Source organism: Phaseolus vulgaris, chromosome 7 (assembly GCF_051622355.1).
Source record: "Phaseolus vulgaris cultivar YP4 chromosome 7, ASM5162235v1, whole genome shotgun sequence".
NCBI classification, from domain to species: domain Eukaryota; kingdom Viridiplantae; phylum Streptophyta; class Magnoliopsida; order Fabales; family Fabaceae; genus Phaseolus; species Phaseolus vulgaris.
This window is the reverse complement of record NC_143504.1, coordinates 1,487,029-1,499,773: the sequence shown is the minus strand read 5'-3', so window position 1 is coordinate 1,499,773 and position 12,745 is coordinate 1,487,029. Positions and strand designations below refer to the sequence as shown.

General features: G+C 34.9%; 1 protein-coding gene across 3 annotated transcripts; it reads right to left on the bottom strand.

The window, feature by feature from the left end:
• Positions 1 to 141: 141 nt before the first annotated feature.
• LOC137829888 (serine/threonine-protein kinase STY46) lies at positions 142 to 12,237 on the bottom strand. 3 transcript variants are annotated; one of them, XM_068636907.2, is made up of 16 exons: positions 11,862 to 12,237; positions 11,378 to 11,492; positions 10,089 to 10,189; positions 9,793 to 9,912; positions 9,338 to 9,392; positions 6,020 to 6,130; positions 5,604 to 5,657; positions 5,334 to 5,509; positions 5,109 to 5,216; positions 3,383 to 3,456; positions 3,101 to 3,276; positions 2,832 to 2,927; positions 2,386 to 2,466; positions 2,256 to 2,309; positions 1,959 to 2,093; positions 142 to 530 (listed from the first exon to the last, which is right to left on the bottom strand). In XM_068636907.2, exons 1-16 carry the CDS (start codon positions 12,080 to 12,082, stop codon positions 456 to 458), a joined length of 1,752 nt encoding a protein of 583 aa, XP_068493008.2. In that variant the 5' UTR covers positions 12,083 to 12,237; the 3' UTR covers positions 142 to 455. The 3 variants fall into 3 exon arrangements, with proteins under 3 accessions (XP_068493008.2, XP_068493009.1, XP_090160449.1); XM_068636908.2 differs by having other exon boundaries at positions 11,621 to 12,113; XM_090304323.1 differs by lacking the exon at positions 9,793 to 9,912 and having other exon boundaries at positions 11,862 to 12,225.
• Between the last annotated feature and the right edge of the window lie 508 nt (positions 12,238 to 12,745).

Here is a 12,745-nt window from a genome sequence, read left to right as displayed (position 1 = left end):
CATAATAACTAATTCAATATCTCATGCATCATCCTCTTCTTCAACTACGTCTTCAAAATAACTACATTATCTTACACCTCTCAAGAGATTTACTAGCATGATCCATGCAATATTGATAAACATGTCATCATGTGCAATAACTGAAGAATGAACTGATAATGAATTTAAAAAGGTAAAAAAATATACGTTTGATGTTAGGATTCTAATTTAATACATACCTTGAACAACTTTTATTTACAGATATAAATAAAAATGTCATAAAAGTCGAAGAAATGTGCAATTGATGATATTGTGAAAAAGCTTAAATTGTGAGAAATCTATGATAAAAGCAATGGGATAATGTGAAGATGAGTGACTGTACATGAGAATATAGAAATAAATGGGAAATGGGGCTTGTGATGGATTGATCCTACCTATGACCATGTTATGGATATCATCCATATTCAAACAACTTGTTAGTGATGTCCTCGTCTCAGAACTGACAGAAGTCGTCCAGATTTTTCCTTGTGCCGCTCCTCTCCATCTCCAATCTGCTCCACATACAAACAAAATCTCTGCTATAAACCACAAACACTATCAAATTTAATATGCTCTTTTCTTTAAACTTAATCTCATAAAACCTATTTTCATGAACTCAATTTCAAACCATCAGTCTTCACAATTCGTTTAAAGTAAATCCAAAGAGATCATAAGTAAACGAATCAGGAATGACCACAATTGTTACATAACAGTATCTCTCGCCATTAACAACTCTCCACTAATCATGCCATCTCAGCTTTAGGATCTTCTTCCTTTTATGCACAAATACCCTCCATTTCTTAGTGTCTCTCGCCCCTCATGGATCAATGCCTCTTTCGGCCCATAAACTTCTTGGCCTCCAACAACAATTGAAATGGATTTCCAACAACTTTACTATGATTCTGTTTACTCAAAACAAAGTGAGACGTGTTAATTTTAATATTCTATTTTAAACTGACTTTTCTAAAAGTTTATTTTAAAAAAATATATTAGTATGTCTTTAAAGGCATTATTTACCACAAACTCTCTTAAAAACTCCCTTCAATGTCTTTATTACCCTCTCTCTTCTCCCTCTGACAGGACTAAAATCCACACTATCTACTTTTCTAAAAATTGCTTCCCATTAACTTCTGTAATGTCCAAATCTCTAAGGTCCAAACTAACAAGAATTAATTTTTTATTAGACATTTAATAGTGTTTGAAATGTGTTAGAGTGGTGTCAACGTCAGAAACTGTTTGACACTGCTACAGTTCAAACAAGAGAAGTGTTTGCGCTTCATAAGCAATCAGTTCTGCTAGCACAACTCCCCGCCGTAATCCTCCGTTTCTTCATCTGACTCTCTCCTTCATAAGCTCCTCACAAAAACTTTTCCTCCACTACAATTTGCCTCCAACCTCTTCCTCTGTTTCTTCCAGCATCTACTTTTTGCACTTGCACAACTCCAGTCAGTGTTTCTAGCAGATATATGAGAGGAACAAGAATCAACCCACTCGCTCTTGGGTCTCTCTATTATCTCACTCGAGGTCCGACCACTAAGTCCTTTGTCCTCCTCAATTCCAATCCTTCACTCTCCTGTTAGCACCACCATTCCCTCCACGAATCGCCACCATTACCACCCTTCTGATCATGGTGATCTTATCAAATCACCAATCAGACAATGAAGAGGGAAACAATTTTCGGACCCAAAACATGGAGAAACGATGTTTCCATGTTACTAGCATTAGTGTTTACTATAATTAATGTTGTATAGTTAACATAGGAAATAAAATGACTGTTGGGTTGAAGAATGAGGGACAACCTCAGCACCAATTTCTTTTTAGGAACCAAAATCAAAATGATCGAACCCCAACCTTCCGCCCTTATCATATGAAATATGAAATACAATGCACCTTAAGACTAAAACAAAATGACACATTAACATAAAGAAATCTTGATATACCTCCTTTGCTAGCTGCTGCAAGATCTCGATAATTTCAGAGAAATCAGGTCTCAATGTTGGATCCTGCTGCCAGGATCTCTCAAGAAGTTCAACAAACTTTGGATGAGTGTTCTTGGGGATGGTGGGTCGCAAACCCTGAAACCCATTTACAGAAGTAACAAAGAATCACTACCTATTGAACACACATTTCCTTTTAATCATGTAAACCGCTATATCTTAAATTTCCAGAAGCGACAAGACAATACATTATAATTGGTGGCGTATCCTAACACACAAGTTTAAGAGAAAAAATATTACCTTTTGAACCACTCCTATAGCTGCCTGTAGGGGGGTTAAATATTCGTATGGAAGCTGGAAAAAAAACCAATAACTTACTAGAGGAAAACAAATACAGTAAGAATCTTAAGGTGTTGCAAATAAGAAATACCTTTCCAGTGAGCAACTCCCATAAAACAATTCCAAAACTAAATACATCAGCCTTGTGATCGTACGGCTTGTGTTCTATAACCTTCAATACAAAGAAATCATGATAAGAAAATATAACAATAGTTATATCCCCCATCTATTTTAGCCACCAGAAAATATTTAAAGAAGGAAAACTACTAAACAGCAAATTTTAGTGGACCTAGTACTAACATTCAGGGCTTGAGATTCATGAAACCTTCAAATTTGTTATAAATTTCCATAACAACAGGCTAACAAAAAATTCATCAAGATAAACACTAACATTAATTAGGTAGGAAAAACCAGTTAAAAAAGTGCAAACACATGACAATATAACTGATAAACAAACCATGGGTGTTAAAAGGCTCAAACAATATCAATGAAACTATTTGAACAACTTGATGACAGTAACATGAGAAGATCAAATACCTCCGGAGCCATCCATCTATATGTTCCGGTTTCTGCTGTCATAACCCCAGATTGAGATTTAACTCTAGCAACCCCAAAATCAGCAACCTTTACAATCTGTAATGGAACAAATGCACTACTTGCAGTTCTGTATGCCCAGTTTATAATATTCACGGTATTCATCCATACGTGTGGTATATTGTGTGTGTGGGGGAGGGGGGATGCAGAGTAGAAGAAGCACTGTATATATACTTCTAAAAAAATGCAAGAAAGGAAACATCATATCATACATAATTTTCGTCCATCAAAAGGTTGGCAGCCTTCAAGTCTCTATGGATTATGTTATGTTGGTGCAAGTAATTCATCCCTTTAGAAATATCAATTGCGACTTTAAGTAGGGTAGGAAATTTAAAAAAGCCCTTCTGCTTATGTAGGTAGTCATACACACTTCCACCAGACATAAATTCTGAAAATTGAAAAGGAAACAACCATTACGAGATTGACAATTGCTACATTTTTAAGGCCATGTCTACTCTGTTACAATACAACAAAAGTAATTCATTCAATTTCACCTGTTACTATGCACAAACGTGGGGGCTTGGTACATGCTCCAATGAATTGTACAACATTCTTGTGTCGAACCTTTCTGCAAGTTCCATTAGCGAGTTAAATATGGTATATGCATAATATTTTTTTAAACGATAATACTATAACTAATTTTCTTTTTTCTATTCTTATCCTGTACCAAAAGACCAAAAAAAAATAAAAATCGTCAATAAGCCAACTAAATTAAAACTTTGGCATATGACAACTAGTATCAAGTTTGATAGGAATGTAAGTGTTAAAGTACATCTGTAAACTGTTTGTGGGTAACATGTGCATTACCATAACATAGTGAGGAGATACTTAAAGTCAATCTAATATTCATTTAAGTCAATTCCCCCTTGCTTACATTAACTATGGCTATTTTTTTACAGAATGTTATGAGCAGAAAATTTAAAACTCCTAAAAAATTTAGGTTCAGATTGACATATAGAAATCAAGATCAGAGGCAGAAATTACACAAGGAAGTTGACACTAAATTTGAAGTAATTAGGTCTTCTGAGTTGATAAATCGGTGACAACTGCTATGAAGGTCAACTTCACATCTAAAGATGAGGGATGTTGAATTACAATCAACAATGGGAAGAAGCACAGAACATTGCTCCAAATATCATTATGTGGAGGAAAATAGAATTGTTATAATTACAGATCTTTATAAAATAAGGAGTGAATTTTTATAATTAGAAATATCAAGATTATATATGTATTATTAGAAACATTATTATTTATTCTAATATCATAACTTTATTATTATTAAATGATATCAAATCTACTCTATTTATTGTATTGATTTAATTTTCTCAGTATAAATAAAATCCCTATATTGTCAGAAGAATACACGATTTTACCTCAATGCGCTTTATTTCTTATAGTTTAACAAGAATTACAGCATGTACAAATTTTTAATTGTCACTCCCTCATAGTACTAGTCAATATAACACAGTAGTGTAGTGGACCAGCACTGGACCGCTACGGGAGTCAAATAGCAGAGCAGTTTTTAATATCATCCATTGGGTCCCAATAACTGCTTTAGGAAGAACAACCATGATATAGCTTACAAAAAGCCACTTTTACCCTTTGAACACCATTGTTTGGGTAGAATATCCTACACAAAAATACCTCTGTTTTGACCTCTATTCCTTCTCACTACACAAGTATTTTTTTTTCATGTGTTCTATTGTTTCTTCTACCGTCAGACTTCCCAATTTCCATTCTGTAAATTTATATCTAACTTGTTATGTTCCTTTTCTATTAATTCACCATCAAATTTCATTTTTTAATATCATTACCCATTGATCCTAGACTGAAGACGAATGTGTTGCTTGTGTACTTATTATTTATCATGAATTTCTTTAATTTTGGGTATTATTTCGTTTTGAGTATTTTATGTGTAGTGTATATACTATTTAGTTTTATTGTGTAACATTTAAAATAGAGGTCATCCCAATTCCCACTATGGTGTTTCAGAGCAAGCCGGTACACAACCTCTACCTGAGATTGATAACTAAACACTCCCCACAAAAATTGAAAGTTTTAGTAGCAAATTCCCCTTGGTCCTACTTTAAAGTTGTACCATCTTAATGAGCAGACTTTTGACATGGTCAACAATTAAATAATTTTCGAAATCAAGCTCTGAAATCCAGTCTCAGGTAGATATACTTCAGATGCTTACAACACAAATTTAATAAAACAAACCTCATGATATAGACTTCTTGTGCAAACTCTTTCTGCAATTCTGAATTTACATGCTCAGGCTTGAGAACTTTTATGGCTACTTCCTGGCTACAGTACACACCTTTAAACCTGATTTAATTAAAAATAACCAGTTAATTAAAAAGTGATTTGAAATATGCAATCAGTGCGAACATCTGACAGGAAGTAATAAAAGAAATGTATATTTCTCAGCAGATATGGACTCACAGTTCACCATATGACCCAGATGCAATTTGAGTTCCATATTTCAAATGTTTAGGATCTATTTCCCAAACATCTGTCCCATCATTCGGTATTGTCAAATGATCCAGTTCGCTTTTCATCTTTGCTTGATCAGGCTCATCAACAGAAGATACAGATTGCGGACTGGAACTCACCTGTCTCTGAAAGCATTGTTCAAATTAGACTGCACTTAATGAACATCAGTCAAACTGACTCTAACCAACATTTAGAAACATAGTATAGGGTCCAATTTACCTCAATCTTCTTCAAGACTTCTCTTTCCAAAGCTGCTTTAAGATTTTCTGTTTCCTGTTTAAATACCAAATAGTCAAGCAGTGCTGGATAAGCTGAACCTCTAACAATAATAAACATTAAAAAAGAGAATGGAAGTGATGGAAAAAGGTAACATAACAAGGTATTTCAGAATGCATGAGAAGTGAAAAATAAAGCCTTCCAGAGGAAAGAATCAGTTGGCCTATGTGGTTGATGAACTGGTGCTTGTGAAATCAAATACAGTTGCTATAACATGGTTCATATGAATTAGAACTATGCTTTTAAAAATAGATATGGTGTGGTGTTCAATGACATCAAACTTTGAAATAAACTTCTCTTTTTTCTTAACATTATGTATCCGTCAAAAACAAACTTATAGCAAATGATTATCAGCATACCTCATAGGGCCATCCTTCAACAACAAACACGTCTAATGAGTAACCATCAGTTGTGGAAAAGGCGTGTGCTTCTTGGATGTTCAGTCCAATCTCAGCAAGCAAAGCAGTTAACTGCACAAGGAGTTAGACATTTCAGTTACCATGTAGGATTTAAAGTTAGTCCAATTTGAGATTATCTAAGTGGGGTGGTTAATTGTTTCTAAGCTATCTTAAATGCCTGCTTGATCCAAGTTACATGCTAAACAATGCTAATTTATTCTTCTACCTGTTTAAGAATAAGGTAGTACTAATATATGACATTTTGATTATAAATATAACAAATCTATTACTATAAATTGGGTATATAGTTACTACAAATTAGGGATTCAATTTGTTCTTACATATTTATGATTCTGTTGTATGTACACTAACAAGTGACCCTTTTTCATGTCAGACCCATAGTCTCGCAATCCTCTCCAACCCTTTTCTGCCTCTATTCCTTAGGGTCCCTAATGGATCCTCTTTGGACTCTGGTGCTATAGTAACATTTACCATTATCCTGCTGATTCAATGTGAAAAACTAATTGGGACAACCAACTATAGTTCCTAGATTGTGCTGTATAGTTGTGGTTTCAAGTGCAAATACCTAACCAAACAAGCCAAGGTTATTCCCAACAAGTTGGAAGCAAATTGTTGCCTCTTTGTGAAGCATTTTTTGGTTTTTTATTGCACCCAAACTCCATTTGCAAAACCAAGACTCTATAACCCACTATGATCTTTGGATAAAAGCCAATAATGTTAATTAAGACAATGTTCATCATCACTGTAAACTTCAAATTTTCCTATTCATGAAAACAACTAATATCCATTAATAGCAAACTTTCCCCACTTATCATTGCCACTGGTCAGTTGTATTGTAATCATGTACCCTTTGTTTCTCTATCCTACTTTCGAAGTCCTTGGTAACTTGATTTTCATACCTTTTATCATATGATTGGAGTCTTTGCCTTTGGTTACATTGGATTCTCAACTAAAAGTTCAAGGCATTGGACAAGCACATTCTCTTCCTAACCTTCCATTAGACTCTGAACTTCATATTTCAGGAGCCCTTTAAATTTAAAACCCATTTGCAAAGTTCACTTGCACCCTTGAGTACTTTGTTCTATTAGTTAGTTAACAACTTTATCTAGAATCGATGTGCTAGATACACGATTAGAGTAAGACACGATTCTCAAGGTATATATACTATCACTATCAATTATTTTTGTCGTTATTGCTTCAAAGACTCTTGTACATAAGAACTACCTAGTCCTAATAATTTTCCTCCTATGTTCCTAGTCTCTTTAAAACTTAATCTTTTCAATGAGTCCTGTAAGTTAGAAAAAACATACCTGCCATACTACTAGTCATTGAGTCAATAAAAGGAACTATTCACCTTTTGTGTTGGTTTACTCTATTATGGGGTCCTAGTGTCAATTCAACTTTAGGCTATTGCTATTTTGTCACTTTGGTGATTTTTCTAGTAATTCTTTGTGGAAAATATTTTTTTTCTAAATTTCATGATTTCTCAACTAAAATTAAGAAACAATTTAGTTCTTGCGTTAAAATTGTGTGCATTCATGATGCTTGTGAACACTTGTCTTCCCATATTTAGTTTTTTACCTCATAAGGTATCATTTAACAAATATATTTTGCTCCCACACCATACTAGAATGATCCTTGCCATAGAAAGAACTAACACTCAGTTGAAACTACTTGTACACTACTTCACTATCATGTTCCTTTTCACTTCTAAGGTGAAGCACTTCTCACAATATGTTATCTAATCAATTGTATGCCCTCTTTTGTCCTCAACCATTAAGTTCCCTATTGCATATCTTGTACCCATAATATGCTTTCAACCTAGTTCCTCAAGGTCTTTTGTTGCATATGTTTTTTTAATGATCTCATTTTAGGTAAAGATAAGTTCCCCTTCATGTCTCGAATGTATTTTTCTGGATACATGTGCTACCCCAAAAGGGTTATGGTTATTCTTGGAGTCAACTTCAATGAAATCAACATTTTGAGACTTCACCCTTTTTGTCCTTCATTATTCTTCATGCAACCTTGGTTGTACACACTCTACACAATTTCATTTAAGATGTGAACTAAACAAGTTGACTAATGTCACTAAGGACCTAAGCGGATGCACACTTAACCGGATGGGCCAACTCGCGTACCCAACATTACCTCCACCTAAATTTCCCATTTCCACGTTGTTATAGATAAAAGGCTTGAGTTGAGACAACTCAAAAACTGCCAAGGAATAGACTTTGCCCAATCCTCTTCTACTATTGCCATTTACCCAATGAAACTATATACTACATACTTTGACTAAATACTTGATTGTCATCCTAACAATACTCCTATGAATTCGATCGCATGCTTCTTTTAGGTTATGGGGAACCATTGAAAAATCCAAGATATCGGTGTCTTGTGAGCAAACTCAACTCTTACTATCACCAGACCTAACATCACATTTGTAGTTACAGTGGTAAGACCAATTTTAGTTTCCCTGTGATAGTCATTAGGATTTGTTATAAGTATGTTTTAATACATTGAAATTCACCAGGATGGGACTGTGTTAAGTGAGGAAAAGGACAGTACCAAAAAATTTTGTTACTTTGACACTAACTAGGTCGGATTATCAACAAATAAGAGATCCACTTCTAATATTATGTTCTTATTGGAGGAAATATGATATCACGGAAAAGTAAGCTGCAAAACATAGTGGCTAGATCCAATGTCAAGCTAAATATTATGTTATGGCAACAAATACATGCAAGATTACATGGTTGAAGCAACTTCTCCGACAACTAATATTTGAGGATATCGAATATACGACACGCATCTATGGCAACAATGTTGCCCTTCACATTGCACCAAATTTCGTCTTTCATGAAGAGACTAAACACAACAAATAGATTGTCACTTTGTAAGAGAGAATATGCTTTTAGGGGAAATAAAAAAATAACTTTGTCGACTCTAATGACCATTGGTTAACATGTTAAATCCCTCAAAAGTTGTTGTTTCGATGACATTGGTAATAAGCTAGATTCATATGACATATATGCTCCAACTTGAGAGGGATTGTTAGATAAGAAAATGTAATATTGGTTAAAGTATTAGAATATTTATTAGTAGAAATCAAAGTTGTAGTTACTACAATTAGGGATTTAATTTATTCTTATGCATTTATGAATGATTGATTCTTACACTCTAATTCGTGATTCTATTGTTCCGTAATACAACATCAAATATATTCTCTATACATATTTTGACTAGAAAGATATCAAATACCTGGCTAAGAAGCTTTGGCTTGTCATCTGTTGAGATGGTGATTTCATGCATGGGACTGCATCATTTTTAGAGACAAAAATGTTTAACATTTCAAAGTAAACATCAAAATTAAATAATTTGACTAGAAACTGCATAAACCATTTGATTGTTATAAAAGCTCCACACATCATACAAGTTGAGATAGGCATATAGCAAAGTTCTTAAATTTGTCCTTTACATGATTGACTAAAAAAATACAAATAATATTATCATCACACCTCAACCTCAAGAAAGCCAAAGAATCATGACAAGATTAAAAAGCATATATATGAAAGCTACAAGTATCACAGACCATCTTCATATCCACCGCTGTATACATAGAAAAGCATATGCAATTTACACTCTACGTCATCATTAAAAAAAAAATCCATGTCTAGTTCTAAATTATTCAGCGTAGCTTGCAACAGAAGTTTCACCGTGAATATTGAACATTGGCATGTACAGATTGTTCCTCCTCTATGTCTTCAGATCTATTTACTTCAAGAGCCAATGCTTCAAGATTAGGAGAAGAACCAAAAGCAGGAGGTGGATGTATACTAAAACGTTGAAAAGAAGAAAAATTAGAATTGAAGAACTCCTGGCATCAACCCTGGTTAACTAGAATAATTAGTATTGCTTATGGAGACCCATTTCCTGAGCTTTGTTGTGATAATGGCATCCAATAATTTACTAGAAATTTATGAAATCAATGTAACAAATGAGAAAATAGTACCTCTGTCTGCTTGAGTACTTTGAAGAACTTTGGCCAGATTCTGTCCCTGGATCATCCAATTCAAGAGCGTCAGCTGAGTTTCCATCAGATATGGGATGAACCTGCACGAAGATTCCAATACCAAAATGATATTACCAACATGGACTGAGGTAAAGGATATGAATCACAACACACAAAAAATGAAAATTAAAACTAAAAACAACTTGAATCCAACAGGAAAGCACATAATCTTTACAAAATCATAGGCATGAAAATATATTTTGATTACAAGGGACTAATCAACCAAACAAATTAAGGTTGATTTGCTGACAAAATATTCCTCAACATTCTAATGATACAGTAACCTAATAGACTTTTACAATACTGATCGTGCTAGTATGCAGAGAGTGGCTCAAATGAAACATCCACAATGCTATATGAAGACAAACAAGTTGAAATTCACAAAGTATTTTATTTCTTCGATGAATAACCTAATAAGAAAAATCAAGCAATGCAGAGTTTAGAGTCCTCGACCATCATAGATCATACAACTGTAAACTGTGCCATGATCCATACGCATAAAATGGAAACAGATGCTATTTCAGGTTCGAAACAGCATTTCACAATTAAATTTGCTACCGTTTGAAACCGTCATTTTTTTTTCTTCAACTTTCCCCTTCTCAAGAGTACGCACAATCAAGCTAGCTTCAGACCGCATATTAAGCAGAAACGCAAATTAACATTTCTTAATCTTAGATACATTTAAATTATTCCCGGATGATGCGGTGGGGATCCTGAAAGAACTATGGAGAGAGTAAACCATAATCCTAAAAAATCATAAAAAGTTGGTTTGATGCTAGTTCGGCAAGAGACTGAATTGTGTTAGGTATGTTGCATTGGTGACAGTGCATGTATTTGTTTGCAGTTGCATGTGACCAAAATGGCACCCTCCTGACTCCAGACAGATAGAAGACTATTTTAATGGGTCGGAAGGATTTCACAAAATAAAAATATTGTTCACATGCAGGGAGTCCAACAAAACCTATAGACTCCATCCAGAGGCATTTAGTAATGTATTAGTATATAAATATAACATGCAAGCCTAATTGCAACATGTACATTTCATATAGTTATCCTCTGCCACGAACGAAAAGATCCACTCGGAAATGACAATTAATAAGTCAACAAAGCACAGCCAACAACAATGCTGCACCACGTGAAAGCACTAAAAAGCAAAAACTGAGAAGAAAACGAGCTAACAGCATGAAGAATACACCAGTGTCGCCCATAATGAGTAAAGATCAGGTCACCTGAACTAATCGAACTTCAATTGAAGGCCTGTTAGCAGGATCATGCGCCAACTGCAATAATCTCTTGTGCATAAGAACATCAGCCGCCCTTTCCACATTCACATCCAGCGCGTACCTGCATTACAGAACAACCTCAAAATCACTCTCCGACACCCAAAATCGCAGACCTAATCCAATACACGACACCAAACAAAACACAATCACAACAAGCATTCACTAAAATCGAGTATCTCCCGCACGCACGGATTCAGGATAAGTAGGAAAGGCTAATTCCACTACGCAAGTTCACGCTTCAGACAAAACGAATCCACCGCCAAAACCTCACGTAAACAGACTCAAATAAGATAAAATTCGAACAAAACGACGAAGAAAACGAGATTCGTACACAAAGCTGAAACGAAACACGTATGGAAATGGCAGGAGAATAATTAACGTAGTTTGAAGCGAGTATTTGAAGAGAGAAAGGAGAATGCAAGGAGAGGACCGTGTAGGAAGGCGATTGAAGTGAGCCCAAAGCTGATCGTTGAAGCCAGGCTGCATAGCTTCTTGGTGGCCGGAATCTTTCAAGCGGCGAATAATCTCATTGTAGACTTCGACCTTGTGGCGCTGCTGGCGAGTTTGCGCCGGCGAGGAGGAGGAGGAGGTGGTGTGGTGCTGCACTCCGCTGCCGCAGCTGTCGTTGCCCTCCGTCACAATCATGGCCATGGAACGACGTCGATGCGATTGGGCGTTTCACATGAAACAACGCACCTACAGTGGTGCTTTTATTGTGAGGGATAGACCTCACCTGGGTTTGTTATAATCCACTACACACGTATGCGGAATATGGATTATGGATTATGCAAATTAGAACGGATACCAAGAATTTCAAAATAATTAAAACCATTAATAAACCTTTTATTATTTTCTTACCGATAAATATTATCCGAATTTATATATTATATAATTAATAAAGATTTATATGTATAAGGTAAGTTTTTAATTTTTTTTTAAGTATAAAGACTTTTTCATTGCTGATTTAAAATTATTTATTCTTTATTTTTGTAATTATAATTAAAATTTATATAATAAATTTACTAAATTGTGTTAGAATCGTGTTAAAATTATTAGAAATCCAATAAATATTTTTTGAATTATATGTCCTACAAATATTGTACGGGGGTCGTGTCGGTGTCCGATACATGTACGACACGAATTTCACGTTCTTCCTTTCGAGAAGGATTAGAAAAATCCTATTGATTGCAATTTTCTCCAGACCCCTAGAAAAGCATGAAAAAAAGGCTCGAATGGTACGATCCCGCCGTCACCCCAGAATGAAAGGGGCGATCTCGTAGTTCTTGGTCTGTGAAGATACGTTGTTAGGTGCTC

Coding starts and splice junctions, on each gene's coding strand:
- LOC137829888 (XM_068636907.2), bottom strand. CDS start 12,082: ATGGCCATGATTGTGACGGAGGGCAACGACAGCTGCGGCAGCGGAGTG. Junction 11,493..11,861: donor TTCAATCGCCTTCCTACACG/GTCCTCTCCTTG, acceptor TCTGTAATGCAG/GTACGCGCTGGATGTGAATG. Junction 2,928..3,100: donor TTTTGATGGACGAAAATTAT/GTATGATATGAT, acceptor GTTCCATTACAG/ATTGTAAAGGTTGCTGATTT.